Source organism: Dysidea avara, chromosome 1, assembly GCF_963678975.1.
Source record: "Dysidea avara chromosome 1, odDysAvar1.4, whole genome shotgun sequence".
NCBI classification, from domain to species: Eukaryota; Metazoa; Porifera; class Demospongiae; order Dictyoceratida; family Dysideidae; genus Dysidea; species Dysidea avara.
In genome coordinates, this window is record NC_089272.1 from 52,394,867 (window position 1) to 52,416,351 (window position 21,485).

The 21,485-nt window shown below is 37.5% G+C and overlaps 2 protein-coding genes across 7 annotated transcripts; one reads left to right on the forward strand and one right to left on the reverse strand.

The window, feature by feature from the left end:
• LOC136268519 (uncharacterized) lies at positions 1–4,090 on the reverse strand. The gene is made up of 3 exons (XM_066063882.1): positions 4,068–4,090; positions 3,270–3,325; positions 1–1,859 (listed from the first exon to the last, which is right to left on the reverse strand). The coding sequence occupies exon 3, from the start codon at positions 1,853–1,855 to the stop codon at positions 395–397; it is 1,461 nt and encodes a 486-aa protein (XP_065919954.1). The 5' UTR covers positions 1,856–1,859; positions 3,270–3,325; positions 4,068–4,090; the 3' UTR covers positions 1–394.
• Positions 4,091–4,153: 63 nt separating this feature from the next.
• LOC136268527 (uncharacterized) lies at positions 4,154–19,907 on the forward strand. Of its 6 annotated transcripts, none has more exons than XR_010707022.1 (4): positions 4,154–4,454; positions 4,512–5,829; positions 5,941–6,569; positions 18,310–18,413. XR_010707022.1 is itself a non-coding variant. In XM_066063912.1 (4 exons), exon 4 carries the CDS (start codon positions 18,327–18,329, stop codon positions 19,764–19,766), a length of 1,440 nt encoding a protein of 479 aa, XP_065919984.1. In that variant the 5' UTR covers positions 7,969–8,106; positions 13,970–14,056; positions 14,105–14,411; positions 18,310–18,326; the 3' UTR covers positions 19,767–19,907. The 6 variants fall into 6 exon arrangements, 4 of the variants coding, with proteins under 4 accessions (XP_065919975.1, XP_065919984.1, XP_065919991.1 ...); XM_066063912.1 differs by lacking the exons at positions 4,154–4,454; positions 4,512–5,829; positions 5,941–6,569 and adding exons at positions 7,969–8,106; positions 13,970–14,056; positions 14,105–14,411 and having other exon boundaries at positions 18,310–19,907; XM_066063919.1 differs by lacking the exons at positions 4,154–4,454; positions 4,512–5,829; positions 5,941–6,569 and adding exons at positions 7,969–8,106; positions 13,970–14,411 and having other exon boundaries at positions 18,310–19,907.
• The last annotated feature ends 1,578 nt before the right edge of the window (positions 19,908–21,485 follow it).

Consider the following 21,485-nt stretch of genomic DNA (forward strand, 5'->3'; position numbering starts at 1 on the left):
ATCTAGCACCTTTTAAAGTTGGTACCTTGCTAGAGCAGTCTAAGAAAACTACATTCTGGGTCATTTTAGCTAGCTAATTCAACTATCTAGTTAGTAAAAAGTAAAATAAAAATCCACCCTCCCGCACTGTTATTTTGAATACAGGAGGATGAGAAACTAACAATTAAGTTTATGTGGCCTAACTAGCTATTATTGCTACAACCTTTTTCAGTAAGGCTGCCCCTGAACAGACCAGTCATACCTTTTCACTTTATTACATACATTATTGTCCATGTACAGTATAATATGGCTTTTTAAAAATAGAAATCATATACATGCATGCATGCACGCACGCACGCACACACACACACACACACACACATGTGCACACACACACACACACACATAATTATCCTTAACAGTGCTTAATAATACACTGGTCTTGTTCATTAGGATGAAATTTTTCATACATTCCTTGTGCAACAGCTTGAAAACTTCCTCTACCTATCAATACTAAACAATCAGACTTGGCTGCTATAGTACGCTGTAGTTGAGCTATAACCACAGGATTATCAATGTTAAGATACTTTTTAAAACTATCTTCAAAGTCATCAATAGTCCAGTTACTGTTGCCATAGACAGGAGTAAAGAACGCTTCATATAATATTTCTTCAGGTATCTTTTTGTTTGGTGAGTGTCTGTATGACTTACTGCCATACCGTCCCAAGTCAATAGCTAATGTCCTACTCCAATTTGAGTGGCTGTTAAATAATTGTGTAAGATTTGTGGCACACTCCATTAAAAAATTTAGTGTATCTTTATTTTCGTTCTTTGCTAAACTAGGGTATAGCTCTATTCTGACCATAACACCAAAATACTTGCCACCACTTGGATTAACTTTCGTCATGTATGTTTTGCTAAAATCCAACATTTTAGTGCTCGGAAACAAGTTGTTCCTGACAGCAGCAAAGTTATGTAATGAAGCAACTCCGTTAAGATTATCTCGGCTATTTGCCATTCCTTGCCAGTGACCAAAGATCAAAGTAACATTACTAGGGTCATGAGTACCCAGTATATACTGTGAGAAATGCTGAATTGACAATGAAGTGGTACGATTAAATGTTATACATACTTCACGTACAAAATAAAAACCAAGATTTCTAAAATACTTCAGAGCTTCAGCAGGAAATGGTGCTTGTTGACATTCTCGATCACCTTCTATTTCATCAGGATTAGTTACTGTCCTAATATATCCAGAATTTTTGATTGAAGAATGTCTTGTACCCCATGGCAAAACAAGGATTATTGCTTTCGGAGCATTTAACAAAAATTCCTTCCATGTCACTAAGTCTGCACAACCATATTTTATAGCTTGTTCATTCCAATAATTTCTGTCATAAAGGTCACTAAATGTCATTAGATTGGAAACCCCATTAACAATGGGGATCAAATTGAATGATTCGTTAGAAACAAACGGCTCAACCACTTTCATATTAACAGTGTTTGCCCAATACTGAAGCTCCAAGAGATTTCTGGCAGCTGATGTCTGTTGTTCATACAATCTATACGGTAACACAAATCCTTGTGAATTTTGATGTTGTAATGGTGAAAGAGTACCAGTGGGAGATTCAATTGTGGCAGATTTCTGCTTGCCACTATTTCTATTACCACGATGAATATGTTGATACTTTCTTTTTCTCAAGACTGTTTCTTTGTTGAAATAAACAACATTGTCCCTTTGATTTTCTTCCCTTACATTGGTGCCATAATATTGATAACAATACTCAGTAAAGTAGAGTATTACAATTCCAGTTATAAAAGATAAAATACATAATAATCTCCTTGAAGACATGGCGTTCTTGCTTACGTATACCATAAAACTGTGTACAGAAAGGTATACAGTAATGTCAGTGCTATGCAACCACAAGGAAGCACTAGCCCTGTAGGTATTTGTACTTGTATATCTGCCACTGGCTTTTAAATGTTTGTAGTTTGATTGTATACATGTTGTGGTATACAGGTAGAATTATATGGTTTCCATAAAATTAATGTCTAAGACATTAAAATTTTATGGAAACCATATCTTCATAGACAGGTTACATACAGTGCATACATATATACGTATATACAGTCTATATGTTATATACAGTCTATACGTGTACTATTATTTTAGTGAGAATTGCATAATGTACACATATTATGTGACTGGGCCTACAAAGTGGAAACAAACTACATCCGTCACATAATAGCTTATATTTTTGTACTGGAATAGAATATTTGCATTCTGCTACTTGTATTATAAAGCCAACTAAATGTTTAATAAGTCATGATGAAAATGTCATGGTCATAGCTAAATGTAATAAAAAGTTATGCAACATTTAAATTTTAAAAAGTGGACAAATTTTATGTGCTCACATGCCCTGCCCCGTCGCATATTATGTGCTTAGTGTATAGATTGTATTGCTAATTATAGAGTGGGGACTTTGCACTTCATAGAATGTTCTAGTATAATATTATACAATTATAGAGTATTACGATTTTACACTTGTTTTGTTTTACTTTGCAACCCTGTACCTAGCTTTATTCCTTTAATTTTCAAACCATTGAAAGGAACTGCTATGATGATTGGCCTATGTACATACACACCAATTTCAAGTTTTACTTTAGCTATCCAGTAAGTTCAATCTTCTTACGCAAAATACATAAACATTAATAGCATAATCAGATTCATGGTAAAGTAGACATGGGTTCACCTGTAAGAATCAAATGGCATGTTTACGTTTTATAACAACTTTTGCAAAGTGTGCAGAAAACATCTTGGCAAATTAACTACACATACAGCACAGAACTTCTCACTAATCCACATTGCTATCTAAACAGGACCAGTCCACATCTGTGGCCAGTCTTCTAACACATTGCCCTTCAAATTGTGGATTTACGAAAGGGCATCTGACACACCAGTAGGGACCCCTTTTTGCAAACTTAATCCCAAAAAAGAACATGAGCAAATTACTTTAGCACAAAAAGAAGTGAATATCCCTACTAATATATACCAACTCAAGCTTGTTTCAGTACTTTTTATTGGTGCTAGTTGATCCCTACTCTAGTTTAAAATCCCAAATTTTTTCTTATGCTTGTCATTGTTACTGTTTTACAGTCTCCAGCACTGAAGGTCTGACATGCAGGAACACAACCCTTAACGTGCATGAAAGAACATACATATTATTATTATTTATTATCTAGGACCGCGTCACATACAACCAAGTACATACACCAACGTTGCAACCTACCCATTGGGCAAGTATAAACAGTGCCATAGGAAACACTCAGAGCAGTGTGCGTGTACCTGTGGAAATGATACATATGCATACATACACAGGCAAGGGAGTTTAACTGGCATCAGAAAACCACAATACTAAAACACAACCTACACAAAAAACCAAGTTAAGTTAGCTATATTGAAAGTAACTATATATTGTAGGTGTGACGCATCTCTGAAGATGACTCAGCAGTGAAGTGAGGCTATGCAGAATAAGGGATATGGTGAAGGCACAATTAGCAATTGATCCCAATCAAGCCAATATGGCACAACAGACTCTGTTGTAACTAGAGGCCACTGGTGATGTACCTGTATATCAGTGGTGTGGCATTGGCACAGTGATCACAGTCTATAATATTATGCATACAGCTATGCACAACATACAGGAGATAGTTACACATTGTTGTATATGTAGCACTGCATCGGCTTCTTGTTTAGCTATTACAGACTCACAGTAGACTTGTAGTTAAGCCGAGTGGAAAATAATTCCAGCCGCCAGCAAGCCAGATGAAGGTGCCGGTATAATGAAAATAATTCCAGCCGCTAGCAAGCCAGATGAAGGATGAAGATGTAGACCTATAATACAACTACCGGTACAAGTATTACATTACTCATTACCTTGCTGTTCCAGCTGGTTGTTTATGAGCGAATCAGCTGGTATCCCAACTGGTCATCAGCTGGTCGTTCACTGCATGACGCCTGGAGCGCATATCCTACACACAAAATACAGTTACAAACATTTAAACACACTTGAAATGTTGTTGCTTACCAGTAAAGTGGCGCCTGGCCTCTCTGCGGACGTTTACTAATCGGGATGCAATTTATTCACATCATCTGATGCCCCGTATACGGAAACTCGTGTATTTATCGTGCTATAGCGCCTGCGATTTTATTTCTCATTGTGGTTTTGCACCTGGTTTCTGGGCTGCCCGCTGTTTTGATATGGAGTTGTCAGTTGAAACAGAGAAACCACCCTGGGCTAGGCAATTGAAAAGACGCGGTTTTTATTTTGAAGGACCAGTGGACAGTGATGATGTGGAGACCCTACTTGAAGGACACAGAAGAGACACTGTGACCTCGTACGGGACTAGAACAAGCAGCAAGGTGACAGCTGATGATGAGACTGGTGATATTACAAGTAGCCCAAAACCTGCAGGTACTATTATATTAGTCACTTATCTGTGGCCTAAGTTATAAGCAATCTGTGTTTTAGGGAAAAGTTGTAAAGTTGTTTTGGAGTCACACTGTTGGTCATTACACTGTTAATTGGGACAGTACACCATTTAGCATAGGTGAAAAGCGCTTGCTGCACTGTCAGTATGGAAAGCAGTACTTTAAGCCTCACCAGCCAACAACTGATCGCATTAAGCTGCAGAGCACAAGAAAGATAGGGTGCAGTGCCAGTTTACATATTAGAAAGTTTATCTTCTAAAAGCTTAACTAAGAAACAGGAGCGAAAAGTCAAGGAAGCTGCCCTCCAACAGTTGAAAGATAAGCTAACTAACTCAGCTTCAGAAGTGCGTACAATTGACAAATACTTTGTTAGTTTACCTGCAAGTGAAGCCCACCATGACACACACCCCACAGGTGCATCTGTTGCATTTTCTCAGAAAGTTAATCCTTTGTTGATTCAGAAGATTCATGAACTTGTGTTGGCTGGTGTCTCAGAGCCAATTGAAATGAAGCGCCACTTAAAGCATCATGTTTTACACTACTTGAGCAAAAGTGGAACCCCAGATCCCAATGACCATGCGTATTACCCTACTCTTGATGACATAAGGAATCATATGAATCAAGCGCAAAAGACCCTGAAACTGTCTTTAGTTGATCAAGAAAATGTTTCCATGAAAACTGCCGAGTACCATAAATTATCACCTGAAATGAAAATACATTTTCAACCATTCACCAAACCTATCGACAATGAGAATTCAAATGGGACTGAACTACTGTGGGTTCACCAAGAACCGTGGCAACAGGACTTATTGATAAAGTATGGCAATACAGTTAGCATGATCGATGCCACATACAAGTCTACCAAATATGATTTACCTTTGTTCTTTATAACAGTGCGTACAAACACTGGCTACTGTGTTGTAGCAGAGTTTATTGTCCAAGGTGAAACAAAAGAAAGCATACAGAATGCTCTTTCTATCTTCAAATCCTGGAATCCTCGGTGGGCTCCAAAGTACTTCATGACAGATTACAGTGAAGCTGAAATTTCCACCTTAGAAGCTGCATTTCCAGATACTGTTGTGTATCTATGTGATTTTCATAGGGAGCAAGCCTGGGAAAGATGGGTCAAAGCCAGTAAGCATGGACTAAGCAATTCTGAAGCAGACATCCTATTGGACCATCTCAGGGCAATAGCTTGGGCACCTTCTGCTAACCCTGAAGAATTTGAAGAAGGGAACAATTTCTCAAGGTATCATCACTATGACTCAGCCGTAGCAGTTTTAAAAGCTACAAATTTGTGGAATCGCAATAGCAATGTCCGTCAGTGGTTGACTACGACATGGCTGAATATCTCTGAGGTATGTCACATATATGTAGTCACCATTTCCATTTCATATAGCTGCATGACTTTCACATCTATATAGTCACAATATGCTGACGTATTGTTAAGTATGTTTTGTGATTTTTAGAAATGGGCACGAGCGTACAGAGATGACACCTATCATGCTGCTGTTAACACAAATAATGGAGCAGAGGCAATGAATAAGTTGCTGAAATACAAGTTTCTTCCAAGACAGAAAACCCTGACTTTGTCGTTCTTGGTCATTAAGCTAATTGAGGAGTTTATACCTGCACTACATTACAAATATGTGTTTCAGAACTTTAAGCAAACAACTTTGTCTCTTACTGTAACAGTTATTGATATTCACACTAACTGCTTGCTTCTGCATGGGACCTGTAGATACCTGATGAGCATGCAAGCAAAATTCTCGTCAACCTGGATTGTGCGTTTCCATGCTTACAAGTGTTACCTGATTACTTCTGTCATCTGCACACCAGAAGCATCACCAGCACATTTTCCCTTTGCCAAGTTGATCCAGCTCAACATGTGCAGACAGATCATAACCATGATACCTGATCTAATTCCTCCCTACCAAGCAGGAGGAATTGTGTGACATGGAACCCACGTACACGCACACATGCAGGCAGGCATACATGCACACATGCATGGACGCACATATCCTGTTGATAAGCTGTCGAAGATGGCCACGCATGTCTTGAAAGGGACAGCAAAAACAACAACCTCAAGTCCCAGCCAGTAAGTTATACACAGACAGACACAAACATATGCATGAACACATACTTATTGTGTATAATTACGTGATGTTGTGAGTGATCTGTCCAATCTTCACAGAGTCATTCTTCTACACCGCCTACTGTAAGTTTAGCTAGCTTGTACATAATGAATATAATTAAATTCTTTGCCCATCCGCAATTCAATTTTTTACGGGAAACAGAAAATCACTTTGCAGCGGTTTAATGAACAATGAAAAATGACCACATGAAAGCCCCAAATTCTGTGAATGAGAAATTACCTGGCTTAATGATATTTCAGGAGGCTCCGGCAGTCATACATATCAATGGTGTTAATTACTGATTGGAACACTTTGTCTGCAATAATATTGTAGTTAACACTTATTCTGTAAATAATTTTAAATCCTTATTAGACATACAATTACCTAGCAGATGGAGTTTAACCCCAGCAAATGTGAATTCTTGAGAATTACCAATAAGAAAAACCCCATTGTCTTTAATTACTGCATTGAAGCTGTACCTATTGCCTAAGTTGCTCATACCAAATACCTTGGCGTAACAAGTTCAAGCAACCTTTCATGGAATGAGCATGTCCAAAGGATTACCAACAAGGCCAAACAAGTAAACAACTTTTTGTATCGCAACTTACACGAATGTCCTACTCACATTAAATGTAATTGTTTCAAGATTATGGTTTGTCCAATCATCAAATATGCTGCGTCTGCTTGGGATCCCCACACCTTGTTGAATATAAACAAGCTAGAATCAATCCAGAGAACTGCTGCTAGATTTTGCTTTAATGACTTTTCAAGATATTCAAGTGTTACTAACATGTTGTCTTCTCTTAGTCTACCATTGTTACAGACAAGAAGAACCCAAGCTAAATTAAGTACTTTTTACAAAATAATTAACGGATATTTGATTGTGCCTACAGATGATGTTACCCCTAAACTTTCAAGTTTAAGGAGTGGCTACTATCGCCAACCAATGACTCTAATTGATGCATACAAATTTTCCTTTTTCCCATCAGCCATCAAATTATGGAACCAACTCCCTGCTGATGTAATTGATTCCTCTACCCCTAATGAGTTTTGTAATAACTTAAGTAATTTTTATGATCACACCTGTGCGTTATAATCTTTTGATTGCTGCACAGTAATAATTATAATATAATAATAGTATATTAACGTCGACATCCTCATCAGCCTGCATCAGCCGACTTACCGAACTAGAAGCCAGGTAGTGAGCTACTAGACAAGATCCGGCTCTGGGTTCACTAGTTCATTCACAGTCAACGGTTGAAAACTGAATGCCGCGCACAGCAAAGTCTGTAGATCACTGTACACACCCCGTAACCGCAGAATCACAACAGCCATAGTAAGGCTAGGGCGGGCGCCCTGTAAGTTTCAAGCCGCATAATTGTTAGGTTGGGGTGAAGGACACGCCGGTACTCGCGCCGGTATACCTGTGATTATGATCACTTCGTAGTTCTACTCACTCAACCCCGCGCACAGTGGTCAAGTGAAAAAGACGGATAATGCGTAAGTCACTATGCTCTAGGCTATCATTATATCAATGCGAGTGTCGACTAGTCTGGCGTAGCCAGACCTTCTTTTATTTTTTAAAAGGTCTGTCTACGCCAGACTAAGTGTCGACCAGAGCGATTTTTTTTGGGGTCACACTTTTCAACTTAGAAAATTTTCACGCATTATTTTTTTTGAGTATGAAGCAGCTTGTGTTTGCTAATTAAATGGACTGAGGATTGATCTACCATACCTGTCTCGTTAAATTTAATGATGATTCCGGGTTCTCTCAGCAGCCAACACCAGTTTGATGGTAGCCATGTGTCACAGGGATTATGAATTCTGGATAGTTACTACCTATGGTCTTGTAAAACCTGTGACTGGGATGAAGATGTTTGATCAACTACACAAATAATAATAAAACCACGCCTTCATTTAAACCATGGTATCCCGGCAGTTGGCCGCCTTTTTGATTGGGGCTTACGAGCGAGTAATAATTATTGTGAATAGCTGCAACTGATGGCTTCCGAGTTGATGGAAGCGGATATTCCTAGTGCTTCCTTAGAAGGACAAGCTCCAGAAGCTCTTAAGATATAGCAGAGCTGAAGTTTTGGTTGTGTTGTCGCATGGCTATGGGGCTATCTAAGTTGAAGACAAAGAGTGATTACGTGCAACCGTTAGTGGTAGAGATAGCTTACAGCTACTGAGCTACTGCATTTGCTGTGTTGTGGTTAAGTTTTGTCCTTGTACTATGTCTTGTATTGAATTTAGTTGTCAATGTACTTAGCTATACTGGCTATCTAATCAATTTGTTATATATTAACTAGCTATCCACACTGATGGAACAGTTTTTACTTATATCTGTAGGGTCATAGCTTTTATTGATAATGGGTGGGACAAGAAAATAGATCCTGATCCTAGTAATAAAGTCATGTTTTGTTTGAAAGATGAAGTTGTGTGGATGGTGTTACCATATATAGTAGGGATGCCACGATAGTCATAACATACGACATGTCGTGACATAAAGTTCCATGATGTGATACAGGTTTCTTTGTCATGACATAAATATTTCTTAATAATGCACACTTTTGTCATTTGTTATAATGTATTTAATGGACGATATCCGCAATGACGTTTTCTGACGTCAGAAAAACAAAATGGCCGTGCTAGTGTGGGGACTTTGTACAGGGAGGTATTGGGCGAGATAGTGTTTCCCTATGATAGCGTTTATAAATTCGAAAAAGGGCGAAGGTGAGGCATATAGTATATAATGCAATACAAATAAGCCTAGTTGTGTCCGAATTTAAAATTTTCGGTCTGCTTTCCTTATTGTAACGCATTTTGCCTCGTCACGGTACGTGTACTACTTCTTACCTTTATTATCTCGTGGTTCCAAGTGTAGAAAACTATAGACATTTATTTCAAATACTGTGTGCTAAAGTCTCTGAAGCCCCCACACTAACACGGCCATTTTATCAATTATGACATCAATTTTCGTCATTGCGGATATCGTCCATACTAGATGGTAGGAGAAAAAGACGAATAAGTATGAGGAGTGTTGTTGTTATTGCCATAGTTGTTAAAATATTGCCAGTATTTAAGTTGATATTTTGTAGACATCATTTTCATAAGTAAAATCAGTGTATTGCAAAACTAAGAATTGCTTATGTTGTGACATGTCATGACATAATCTACCATGACATATGTCATATGTCTATGTTGTGGCATCCCTACAAACTATTAATCAACTATTGAGCATCTGTACCATTTGTAATTCTCACAGATTCAAAAAATATTTAGATGGTATTTAACTTAAATAATTGAGTACCCAACAAGATATCAAAGGGTTTTGAAAATTGGTCAGAAGACAACACACCATCCAAATCTGATTAGCTGAGGAAGAAACTGAGCAGACATTACACTAGAGAGAATATCGAACTGACTCGACGCATTGCTCTCTCATTGTGAATGCGAAGAGATACAATTTGCTGAGTTTCAACCACCTCACTTGCTTCCATTGATTTCTTTCACTTAAAAAATGTGGAATATTCAACTTGACACCAAGTGGCAGCAACAAGTATTCAATGGTGAAACACGATCTGCCATCACTTCATCATCTTTCTGCAGCAAGCTCAGAAATCCAGATCGCTCAACTAACTGAGTGTCAGAGATACATCCAGTGTAGAGTGAAGAAACAAAAATGACATTTCCAGCTGGGCTAATAGCAATGAGTGCTATTAATATATTGGTAGATTTGCAATTGCTGTAGGTTTGGGATTGCAGTAACAAAGTTCACTCTAATTTCTGTTGCATCCAATATCGTTGTTGTGTGAGGATACAGTTCTTTACGTTAAGCCAGCATTGTGTTTTGAATTGTAGATCAATGTGGCCAGCAAAGTAGTAAACCCAAACGAAGAAAACAAATTTAATAAACACTCAAGAAACTGTTGATGCTGAAATTCCAAAGCGATTTGCTAAATTTTGCTTCTTTGGATTTAGTTGTAAGCAGACCAGCATTAAAAATAGTTTGTCAGCTTGGCTTAAAGCACTCGGACACCCTATAGCTGCTGAGTCTGCATGGTCCCGTTGCTTGACTAGGTTCCATTTCTTTCATCTCATTACACCTCATTATAGTGGCCACATCTATGAAGCCCAGATGTATTTTCCATAATTTCTCATTGATTTGATTTTCGTTGATGTGGCCACCTCATTAATAAGGCCAGCGGCCACGACCCAACTGATGAAACTAATGTAAAATTCTGTCAATAAAGTGGCCAGTAAGTAAGCAGGCGTTAAGCCCAACACTAAACAGAAAGCCAAAATGACAAAAAATTTATTTTCATACATACTACAGTTGATCAGATAAAGGAAGCTTTCTTTGCTTGTCATGATATGCATATGTAATTTACCATGAGTAACTGTTCTTCTAGAGTTCTTTAACTTATGTCCAATTTATCTATCAAAGCTGCACTTATTTTTCTGGAATTGTGCTTTTTTAATTCCACTTGCAGTCATTTCTGACTTATTGTATGTTTCATCTCTACCCAGCAAATAGTGTACTAGCCATTATGTCGCAGTACTAAAGGCCACCTCATTAACAGGGCCACTTATTCAGGGTCCCATAGGTGGCCCATTTAATGTAGTTTATTAACCTCTTAAACAAAGACATCTTTTTACAGATGACAAAACAAATTCCTGGTTTGGTATAGATCAATATCTTTTGTAAATGTAAATAACAGTCTCTTGTATAGGAACAGTAATAAGTCAACCACACTTGGAACTTTTAATGACCTCGTGCATGAATAGTATACTGTAATTTGCTTTTTTCATTGTAAAATAATTTTTGTATGCAAGTGCTTGTTACATGTATGAAAATTTCTTACACAGAATTTTTTTGCATAACATCAAACTACTCTAATAGAGCAGTCATTCACGTAAATCATATGAAAATATTGTTACATGAAAATTTTTATCACGAAAAGTTTTTGCATGAAAATAAATGAATTACGGTATGTACACATTAACCAGTGGAACCTGTATGTACTTGATAGTTTGAAGTTTGAGACCAACTTTACTCATAGCTACAAGGAGGCTGTCTTTTAACTTGTATTCTATAGGAACAACTATAAGGTTAAATTTATGGTGGAGAGTGAAGTTCCACAGTACTTATGTGATAGTCCTTCCTTCAGATGTATACAATGCAAGTGAGGGTTGTAAATGGTTTAGTACTGCTGATCCAGTTGACCCACCAACCCAAATAGAAATTTGGTGAAATTGAGTAAATCAAGTGGGCATCAAGAGCTAAAATTATAGTCATTTTGGCACAAGTTCCAAGTTAGTTCTACATTCATAGCATCATTTTACCAACAGAAGAATTGTCTGCAAGAGAAATAAACGAGTAGCTACAAGTACCAAAGAGTATTAGGTGGCCATTGCACCCTTGCTTGACGTCATACAGACTAGTTGCCTACAATTCCCTAAGTGGACATGATACTATGCAGACAGTAGCATATAATGTGGGTGTAGCTCCTAAAGAAACCAAATGCACTTAATGGTGGATGTGACTCCACATTAAGTTTCTTGACAAGATGTAGCCCAAATGACCTCCATATCATGCCTTCGTATTTCTTTCTGAACAAGTAGTAAGTCAACACACAACCAAAAGCACAGCTGCTTGGTCAGTAAGGTAGAGTCACTACACCAATAACTCCTGTAGAACCATCTGCAACCGGTATCAAAATTTAATCAAGCGATCAAGGAGTGAGTTTGTACTAAATTTAGCAATCAAGAATCCTCAAAAGAGGCAAACAAGCACCTAAAACAATATACTTGGCTTAAAGTCAAGTGATCAAGGCCCCTATTCAGATAATAATAAATATAGTTGATCAAATATCTCGATCCCGGTCACTGGTTTTATAGGACCATAAGTAGTGACTATCCCTTTTTCAGTTATCTAGTGCCAGAATTCATAATACCTGTGACACATACCATCAAACTGGTCTCAGTGTTGGCTGCTGAGAGAACCGGGCATCATTATTAAATTTAATCAGACAAGTACGGTAGATCAATCCTCGGTCCATTTGTTTAGCAAACACAAGCTGCTTCATACTCACATGCTAATCAGTTTCATCAATAGCTGTGAATACCACCGGCTAGCTACCTCTGTGTTGCGAGGTATTATAAATGTGAGACATCATTGACAAATCAGTTGAGGCAGCCTGTGAGAAACAAAGGTGAGATAACACCTTTCCCCTAAAGTCATTTCGCACTTCTTTTCTGCTGTCAACCTGGTGGAAAACACGACATTGAGGTCCTGTGAACTAAGTCTCTGAATCTTGACCAAATTAGTATTCAGTGTTACATGTGCAACATTATCCGGAAAAAAATAATGTGTGAAAATTTTCTAAGTTGAATGTGTGCCCAAAAAAAATTGCTCGGCCAGACCACTTTTTCTTCTCAGTTTGTGTTGGGTCGGGAAGATGGTCTAGCTATAGTCCGGTCTGTCAATACTAGGACTTGTGCAGCTGGAATGTGATTAACAGCTGTGCACATCCCTTGTGCTTCTCTGAATATAACTGCATTATTAGATTCATACCTGCTACAGATCATGACTTCACTTGTGAATATGAAACCTTATCAATTTGCATTCTGTCTGGTGTATACTGGCCACTCTAAATAGATTCTGTTTTCCATTTTCAATCACAGCCAGCTCAAAGATTCCATTATTCTGTATTCTTCCATTATTTGTTTTTCTTGCATACTGTACAGGTTCCATAAAATCGATCTTGTAAGGTTGTCAGTTCACGTTTCAGTGTGCTATCACTTTGGCACAGATTCATGTTTGTGTTATTCCTGCCGATGCAATTCCTGCAACATATAAGATCAAGTACAAGTTGAAAATGTTTTTAGGCTGTTTGCTATGGCTGTACCCAGGTAAAGAATGACTTGAAAAGCTGTTAATTTCATAATGGAAATTGACCGTCCGCGGACGAGAAACAGAAAATTTATTTGGAGTAGCCTATTCTTGCAGCCCGCACAAGTGCTAATATTGATACAGACCAGACCCTCATTCTGGCAACGCCAGACTAGTCTGACCACTCTATCAATTGTTATTCAAAATACCAGAGTGTTACAAGCATGTTACAACAACTGGATTGGCCCACGCTACATGACAACCAGCTAAAACTGATGTTGATGTACAAATAATTCCACTGAGGGGTGGCCAATGCCCCCGCAAAACCCCAAAATTGTGTACCGTACAACAGGAAATCGACAAAAATTTGATGAATTGTTGGTGTTGTCAATATTTAATCCATCAAGCCTTTACTAAATAAGCACCACTATTTGTATTAATTTTGTGCACTGTGTGCATATATTATAGCAACGATTGAAGTGTGAAATGACACACTGAACTTTCAACTGGACTTTTAACAGGAACAAAGAATGTCAATTTTGCAGTACTTTACAGGTATCAAGAAATCAAAAAGTAATAATCAACTTTGTTTATCATCTGCAGATCCATATGGATAAAGTGCCAACAGATGCTATCACATCTGCTAACACATAGGTCATCACAAAGACTGAAAAGAAAAGTGGATATTTTTATACTTGACAGATACGCAACATTATAAAGTTGGGGAAAGAGCTGCTGCCAGTGGAACAACTGACACATTGCGATACTATGCTCTGACTTTTGGTTGACAGCGCCCACAGTTAGGCGACTGAAAAATAATTTAAACGATTTTATAAAGGATCTCCGAAAAGGAAATTTAAAGCGTTGCCTCGCAAAAAAGAAGCAGGAAACAAGTTGGACAAGTTATATGGTATGTTCCAATTTTCTGTACGTGGAAAGAAACTACATTGATTTCTCTGTTGTTTCATGGTTATCTGTTGTGAATAGGATGAAAGATGCCTGAGTTGTAGGGTCATGAAATTAGAAAAATTTCCAGACAAGGCTTTTAACAGCTGATATTCGTAAGTTCAGAGTTAGATTATCGCTCAAGAATACCAACAAATCCTAACAATAGGCTTTGCTGTGAATCACTTTGCAGGAAAGTGCCAAATCGACATGACATCCAACTACAGTGGAACCTCAGTTATCCAAACTAATTGGGGGAAAGGGTGTCATATAATCGAATAGTATGTAAAATCGAACATCCATATATTTGTATAGCTCAACTACTCTAATAAAGCATACACCTATTGACAAAATACTCTAATTGAGCGGTCAATTTAGTGTTTGGATAATCGAGTGTTCGATTAATCGGTGTTCAGATAATCAAGGTTCCACTGTAAGTTTACAGCATGTTCCTAGGTGTGTTCAACGAGCCCAGATATATTATCCAGTTGATTGTATATAGCACTTGTTCTTGTACCGTACCTCTAGTAAACAAGAAAAACAAACAGTTGCCTGTGTATTTCGTCTCCAAAAAAGCATTTTTGTCACTACTTCTATACTTTAGTGGCTCATACGTATATTGGCTTAGTGCATTTACAGCAGACAAACATCACAGGATGTAGAAATAAAACAATGTAGTTTCCAGTGCTGCTTTAAAAACTCGGTCAGATACCTCCTTTAGAATCTAGGTGACAATAGATTTTGTGTCCGTGGTCGTCCGTTTCCCAATGGTTTCTGTATATTGTTATGCCTAACCACAGCATCCAGTGGTTGTGCAAACACAATTAAAAGATCAATTTAAATACTTTTCCTTACATGCGACTGGACAATCAAACACACAAAATAAAGAGAACATCTGTATACAAAGCTATAATTATATCATTATAACTGCATGTACATACATATCATCTATTCCACAGGAACCGTGAAAACTATTTTCTGGTGAAACATTTTTAATTACTAAGTGGGCTCTTATTCCTTCCTGTCAGAAATAAAATTCACTTGGATTTAATCCATAAGCAATTGCAATAACAATATCAATAACAAAACACCACAGTTATTTGAGCATTTCTGCTTGTGTGAAGGCTAACGTTTGTTTCCAGAAGAAAGCAGTTTCATTAAAGTATGTAGAGATTCCTTGCCCAGGGAGCTAAAAATAGATTCATGAAACCTTTACTTCACCAGTATCACATCCAGTGGTTGTTACAAGTATCCAGTGACTTTGATATTTGCAGAAGGCTAGTTTATTTTCATTGATCTGGTCAGCTGCAGTGCATAACATGCATTGAAATAATGCCGAATGAAGCTTAGAAATTGTGACTTAAGGATCCTTTATGCTTATTTATCTCAATGTCTGTTAGCTTCTCTCCCACAATAATAGCTAGGGATCTGCCGATTATGCTCATTATTTTACCTATTATGCTATGCTGCACTGCTCAAAATTTTGCCTAATTATGCTCAATATTTATACCTCAGTTCCCATGTTTTTCTAGTAAATTTGGACTTTATGGGAAAATAGTAAGTTGCTGAAGCACAGACTCTAAATCCTTGCTTGTCAAAATGCCTGTCACAGAAAAATGATATACTCTAATAGAACAGTCATGTACCTGATTGTTCTATTAGAGTATATTGATATTTTGATGAGCAAGAATTTGCACAAGTGTCCTATTATGCTAGCATTACGTTCAATGGTTTCAGGCACCTATTATGCTCATTATTATGCAGCATAATTGGCGGGTCCCTAACAATAGCTTCTTCATTAAATTTCTTCTGTCACTTTTTAGGTAGAGAGAACAAACAACTTCTACCACAATGCTATTTTGCACCACAGATGGGGTTGAGGTTGTATTTTCTCACCACATACAACACTGATACATCTGAGCAGAGTACTGGTAGAGATAAAGGTCGAGACTCAGACCCACTGTGGCTCTTACAACTTTCTTATTGCCATTGCCTCTTCTTCAACCATGGATGTTTACTTATCTACAGAAAATGTAGTTGTGGATAGTATGGCACAAACCTTTTTACAAATTGCTGGAATGAACTGAGTGATCATGAACCACAACTTGCAAGACAGTTCAAGTCCACTCTGGATAAAATCTATGTTGTACCTTCGCAGTGCACTGAGTGATACCACCATGTCGCATGAAAGCATTGCAAGAGACAGATATTCTTTGGGAAACGTGCCCTAAAATTGTGTCTTGCCCATTCATTTGTTTGACAGCCACAGTGAGAGGGTCATGTGAATCTCCTACTTCATACTCATGAGTTTGTACATGTAATAGCACGCGAGACAATCAGTATTATATTTTAGAGTGGTTTAGCCAGTCCAAGCATTTCATCAACTTTTAATTTGTCAATGTTTTTTTCTTCTGGAGAAGTGTGGATTCGTCAAATTTTACTAATGTCAAAATTTTTTGTCATGGTACGAGAGTCTCAATATGTATGTATTTCAGAATACAATATTACTTTTTTATTCACCAAGATGTTTTCACTAGTAGCTATTTGTGCATGAAACAAAGCAGTAGACAATTGGAGACCAGAGGAGCCTGAACAGGAGCACAGCGGCAGTCAATTACTCCAGACAGTTGTTGTAGCTACTACTCACCATCAAAGACATCTTTATCATGGATTTAATTGTGACAAGTCAATAAGTAATCCAGTAAGTGTACTGCTATCCACTTACACTTGTTGAGATGGATGGAAACCAAGATATCCAATTTTGTAGATGATTTTAATTGGATTTCTCAGGTGGTGCATGAGGTTCCAACCCATTGGCAACATTTATTCAACCATTCCATCGTCGCAGAATTGGGTAGAATTATTTTCTCTGCCCACAGGACATTAGATGGTATGGATCTATACAAGTGATGACCAACAGATGCACTCTGACCATTTGGTTATTAATAATTGCTATTTCAAATTCATGGACTTGTTTATATCCTGCACAATTTACCCCTAACATATTTTAACCCAAACAAGATTTTCTGAAGCCGCCCCTATAAGTTAATAAGCCTGCTACATGAACGTATGTTCAAAATGTGACCAAATTATGGAAGTGGTTGGCAAATACACATGAATAAATTGGGATATGTATGATTGTTAAAGATTTTACTCTGGTAGCTATACATATCTTAAGTTGTCGGGTTTTCACCATGGATGCAGCCAACTAGCTTTAAGCTATAACCACTGGCGTTACCATGATGAACAGCAACTTCTCATGACTGTACCTATGTGAATGGTTGCAGGGGGAGTGGGCAATGGTTGTCACCAGAGCAGGTTGTATGGAGACTCCAGTCTAAATGTAGGAATCTCATAGCCTCCTGATGCAGTCGAATTGAAATAAATACACATACGTAGACGACATCTGTGCACCTAGCTGTCCAAGTATCAAGCTTTATAAACCAGCTGGCCAGTTGCCAGAGCATTCCCAGTACACCGTACAAATTTCTAGAAATCCACTTTGGTTGCATAACTGTGGTGCACGCAAATGCATAGTGGAGTATTTTGAAGCCTCATGGCTCAGCTTGTAGTAAAACGCAACATTCAACTGACAATTCCAGTATTTAGAGGGCTTTAGAGTGCCACTATATACTTTGGCCTGTGGTAAGATAATCAGTTTTCTGTTTGAAGGGTTCATGCATGTGTGAACTGACAATGCAGTTAAATTTGTCACTTTCTTCCCCTTTGAATCTTTGTTAATTGTTATTAACTCATTTGTTTATGCTGCCTTGATCCTTTGTATTTTGGCATGCTCAGTTTCCATATATTGTTGTATTTAATTTGTTTAACTGTTTCCAGAAATAAAATTTATTTCCTTATAGGAAAGTGAGGGAGTGTTATGTTTTCAACTAGACTAAGAATCATTTACATTGTTCCCTTCATCATCTTCCTGAGTATGCTAATTGGTGTTATTTATTATATTCAAGATGACTCTATGACATATGGGGAAGTCAGAAGAGAAGAGATATCTATTCATGGTGAAGCCAGAAGATGGCAAGCAGAAAGAACTTCTACCAAGCATTCATCTCATAATCTACACTTCAATTCAAAATTGCACATAGGGTCAAAAAATACACAGGGATACATACTGCCATTCAGAGTAATGGAGCAACAAACAGCAGCTATCAGGAACCTCTATAGTCTCCAATACTGGGCAAGTACCGTTAACATGAAAGTTGTTGAGCCCTACATTTCTAATGAAACATTTGATTTCTTTCCTTTTGTAAAGGGAGATCCTAATCCTATGGCATTTAGTGATCTTTATGATAGGGATTTTTATAACAGACAATCAACTAAGTATGGACATGCTGAGCTGGTAACATGGGAAGAGTTCTTAACAGGCAGCCCCAAAAACACAATTCTTGTTTTACCATGTGGAAAGAGGTGTAGTCATGCAGCTGGTCACTCAGAATACAATGATGGATTTGTTAGTATTGTTACTAATCCTGACAGGATAGAAGGTACTCAAATGAATGACAAAACAAAACTTCCTGTGCAAGCAATAAAGTTCTTCAAAAACCTTGGGTTTCATTTCATACGTGAAGTGAATATTGTGTTTAGTAGCACCACTCCTATGCCAATGCAAACATTTACCCATCATGTATTGGGAAGTTATGCTCCCAATGATGTCACTGTGATTATTGCTCTCTGGCAAGGAATAACTAAACATCGGGATAACCTTGATGCAAAAGAAGAACAGAGTCACAGCAAAATATTCGAGGTCGGCTTACTGCCTAGCACAAGTATGATACAACTGAGTGAAACATATTTAAAGAAAACCAATCCCAATGGTGAAAAATACTTTGGTGTTATGGTCAGAACTGAAAAGGTGTTAAGGCCTAGATATAGCCACAATAAAGAAGACGTGGTTCACTACATGATGGAGTGTGCAGAAAAACTTAAACAGCACTTCAATGTTCATCCAACATGGAGTAGGACGTTAGCCATTGACTTGGGAGACTTTGGTACTATCCGATACAGACAATCACCAAATGAGAATGTGAACTTACTGTACAAAGCATTTGTTACATCTGTCTATAATGAAAGTTGGTCTATAAATAAATTTGAAAACATTTTTGAAGATGTTGTTAACCCTGTCATTGTTGCTCAACTGCAACGCATCATTGCAGCCAAGTCTGATTGTCTGGTATTGATTGGTGGTCCATCAAGCTTTCAAAGTGCTGCTCTATCAATGTATAAGATTTTTCATCCTGTTGAGCAAGAACAGTGTATTATCCAACATTGTTATTATGGTGTAAACTTTGACGTTTCATCCTAGTGTTCCATTCATGTAATTTGTTGCAAGAGCATTGTGTACATCACAACCAGTATACATTGCATGCATATGCATGACGGTATTGTGTGTAATAATAATGGATACAACTGGCATGTGGCTATGGTCAAGTCAATGTAGAGCATGTTCATTCTATTGATCATGAATTCAAACTACTGTAATCCACAGGTATACTTCATGATGGGACAGAATACACATGTACAGATGATATATATTTTAAGGTGTCACATGTTTTGGGATGCAATTTCAAAGATCAAGCTAGACAGATATATCAAAAAATTACCTGTAAATGTCAAATTTCTGACAACTACACATCCAATTCATTGACTTTAACCACTTATAAATAACTTTACCACTCTTTATGCTATTGCACTATTATTTCTTACAGTGCATTATGGAGTAACAAGTCAAAGTTTGAAAGTGATGGCTTCTTCCTACATTGAGTTGTGGTCCTTCAGAGTCACAAATCTGGATGTGTGTGGAAGCCTGGTTTTGTCAAATCTGGTCACATAATTATAGGAAATCTCACTAAACACCATGTGTCCTTGACTTATGAAATCTCATGTAAAATCGATGTCAAATTTCTGAATAATGTAGGAAATGCAATGGCGGATCCAGGATGGGGCATTTGGGGCAAATGCCCCCCCCCCTTCAAGAAATTGCATACAAGATCGAGATACTCTAATAGAGCAGTCAATTACTCTAATAAAGCAGTCACAATGTTCATGAGGCAGTGTAGCTTACCTATGAAGCTATAAATAGGATTTTATTTTACATAACAGACGTGATATAGTTGTAAGGATAACTAGCTATTATTGTCGTGACCTTTTTTTTTTTTTTTTTGGTCTTCAACTGGTTTTCAGGAAGTTTTTTTGGTCTTCAACTGTTTTTCAGAAAGGTGCCCCCCCTCTTTCCAAACTCTGGATCCGCCCCTGAAATGATCCTGGAAATCTCACTGCATGCCATGTGTCCTTGCCTTGGGAAATCTTATGTAAATGTCAAATTTCTGAATAGTACAGGAAACCTCACTATAATGTGTCCTTGACTATATGTAATTTCTTAATAGTATAGGAAATCTCACTGCATGCCATGTGTCCTTGACTTAGGAAATCTCATGTAAATGTCAAATTTCTGATCGTAAATACCAGGAACTCTAACAATGTGTCAAAAGTACTGTTTGGCAGAGGAGATGTCCAAACACATGAAATTTCCAATGTCTTAAGAAATGTCACAACATGTGACATTTACGGTATACTGATTTACTCCAGGTTTAATATTAGTAAATTCAACACTGACATTTCCTGTACATTTCCATGCATACAGACTTTTAGTCGAAATGTCACTTTTCCTGTGTACCCTTTTTCACACACAAAATGTGACCCATTTTTTGAACTAAACTTTTCTATCATTGCATATGCATGCTTTCCTGACACTTTGCATTTACATAGCAAGTATATAAAAATATGTGGAAAAGGTACCTTTTTGTAAATCTGGTCACATATTACAATATATTTATGCACAATATTATAGCTGCATGCTGATGCAGTCCCCAAAGGCATATCAATTAGAGATAATATAGGGGTATATAGCTAATGCAGAATATATATTTTACTATTGTATGTACACTAATATACAAGGGATAAATCGTGTTTTTGTCAGACAGTGCTCATGGTAAAGTTTCTGGAACAAAGTACAAATGTTAAC

Bases quoted from the DNA above. Each gene is read 5' to 3' on its own strand.
- LOC136268519 (XM_066063882.1), bottom strand. From the start codon at position 1,855: ATGGTATACGTAAGCAAGAACGCCATGTCTTCAAGGAGATTATTATGT.
- LOC136268527 (XM_066063903.1), top strand. From the start codon at position 18,327: ATGTTTTCAACTAGACTAAGAATCATTTACATTGTTCCCTTCATCATC.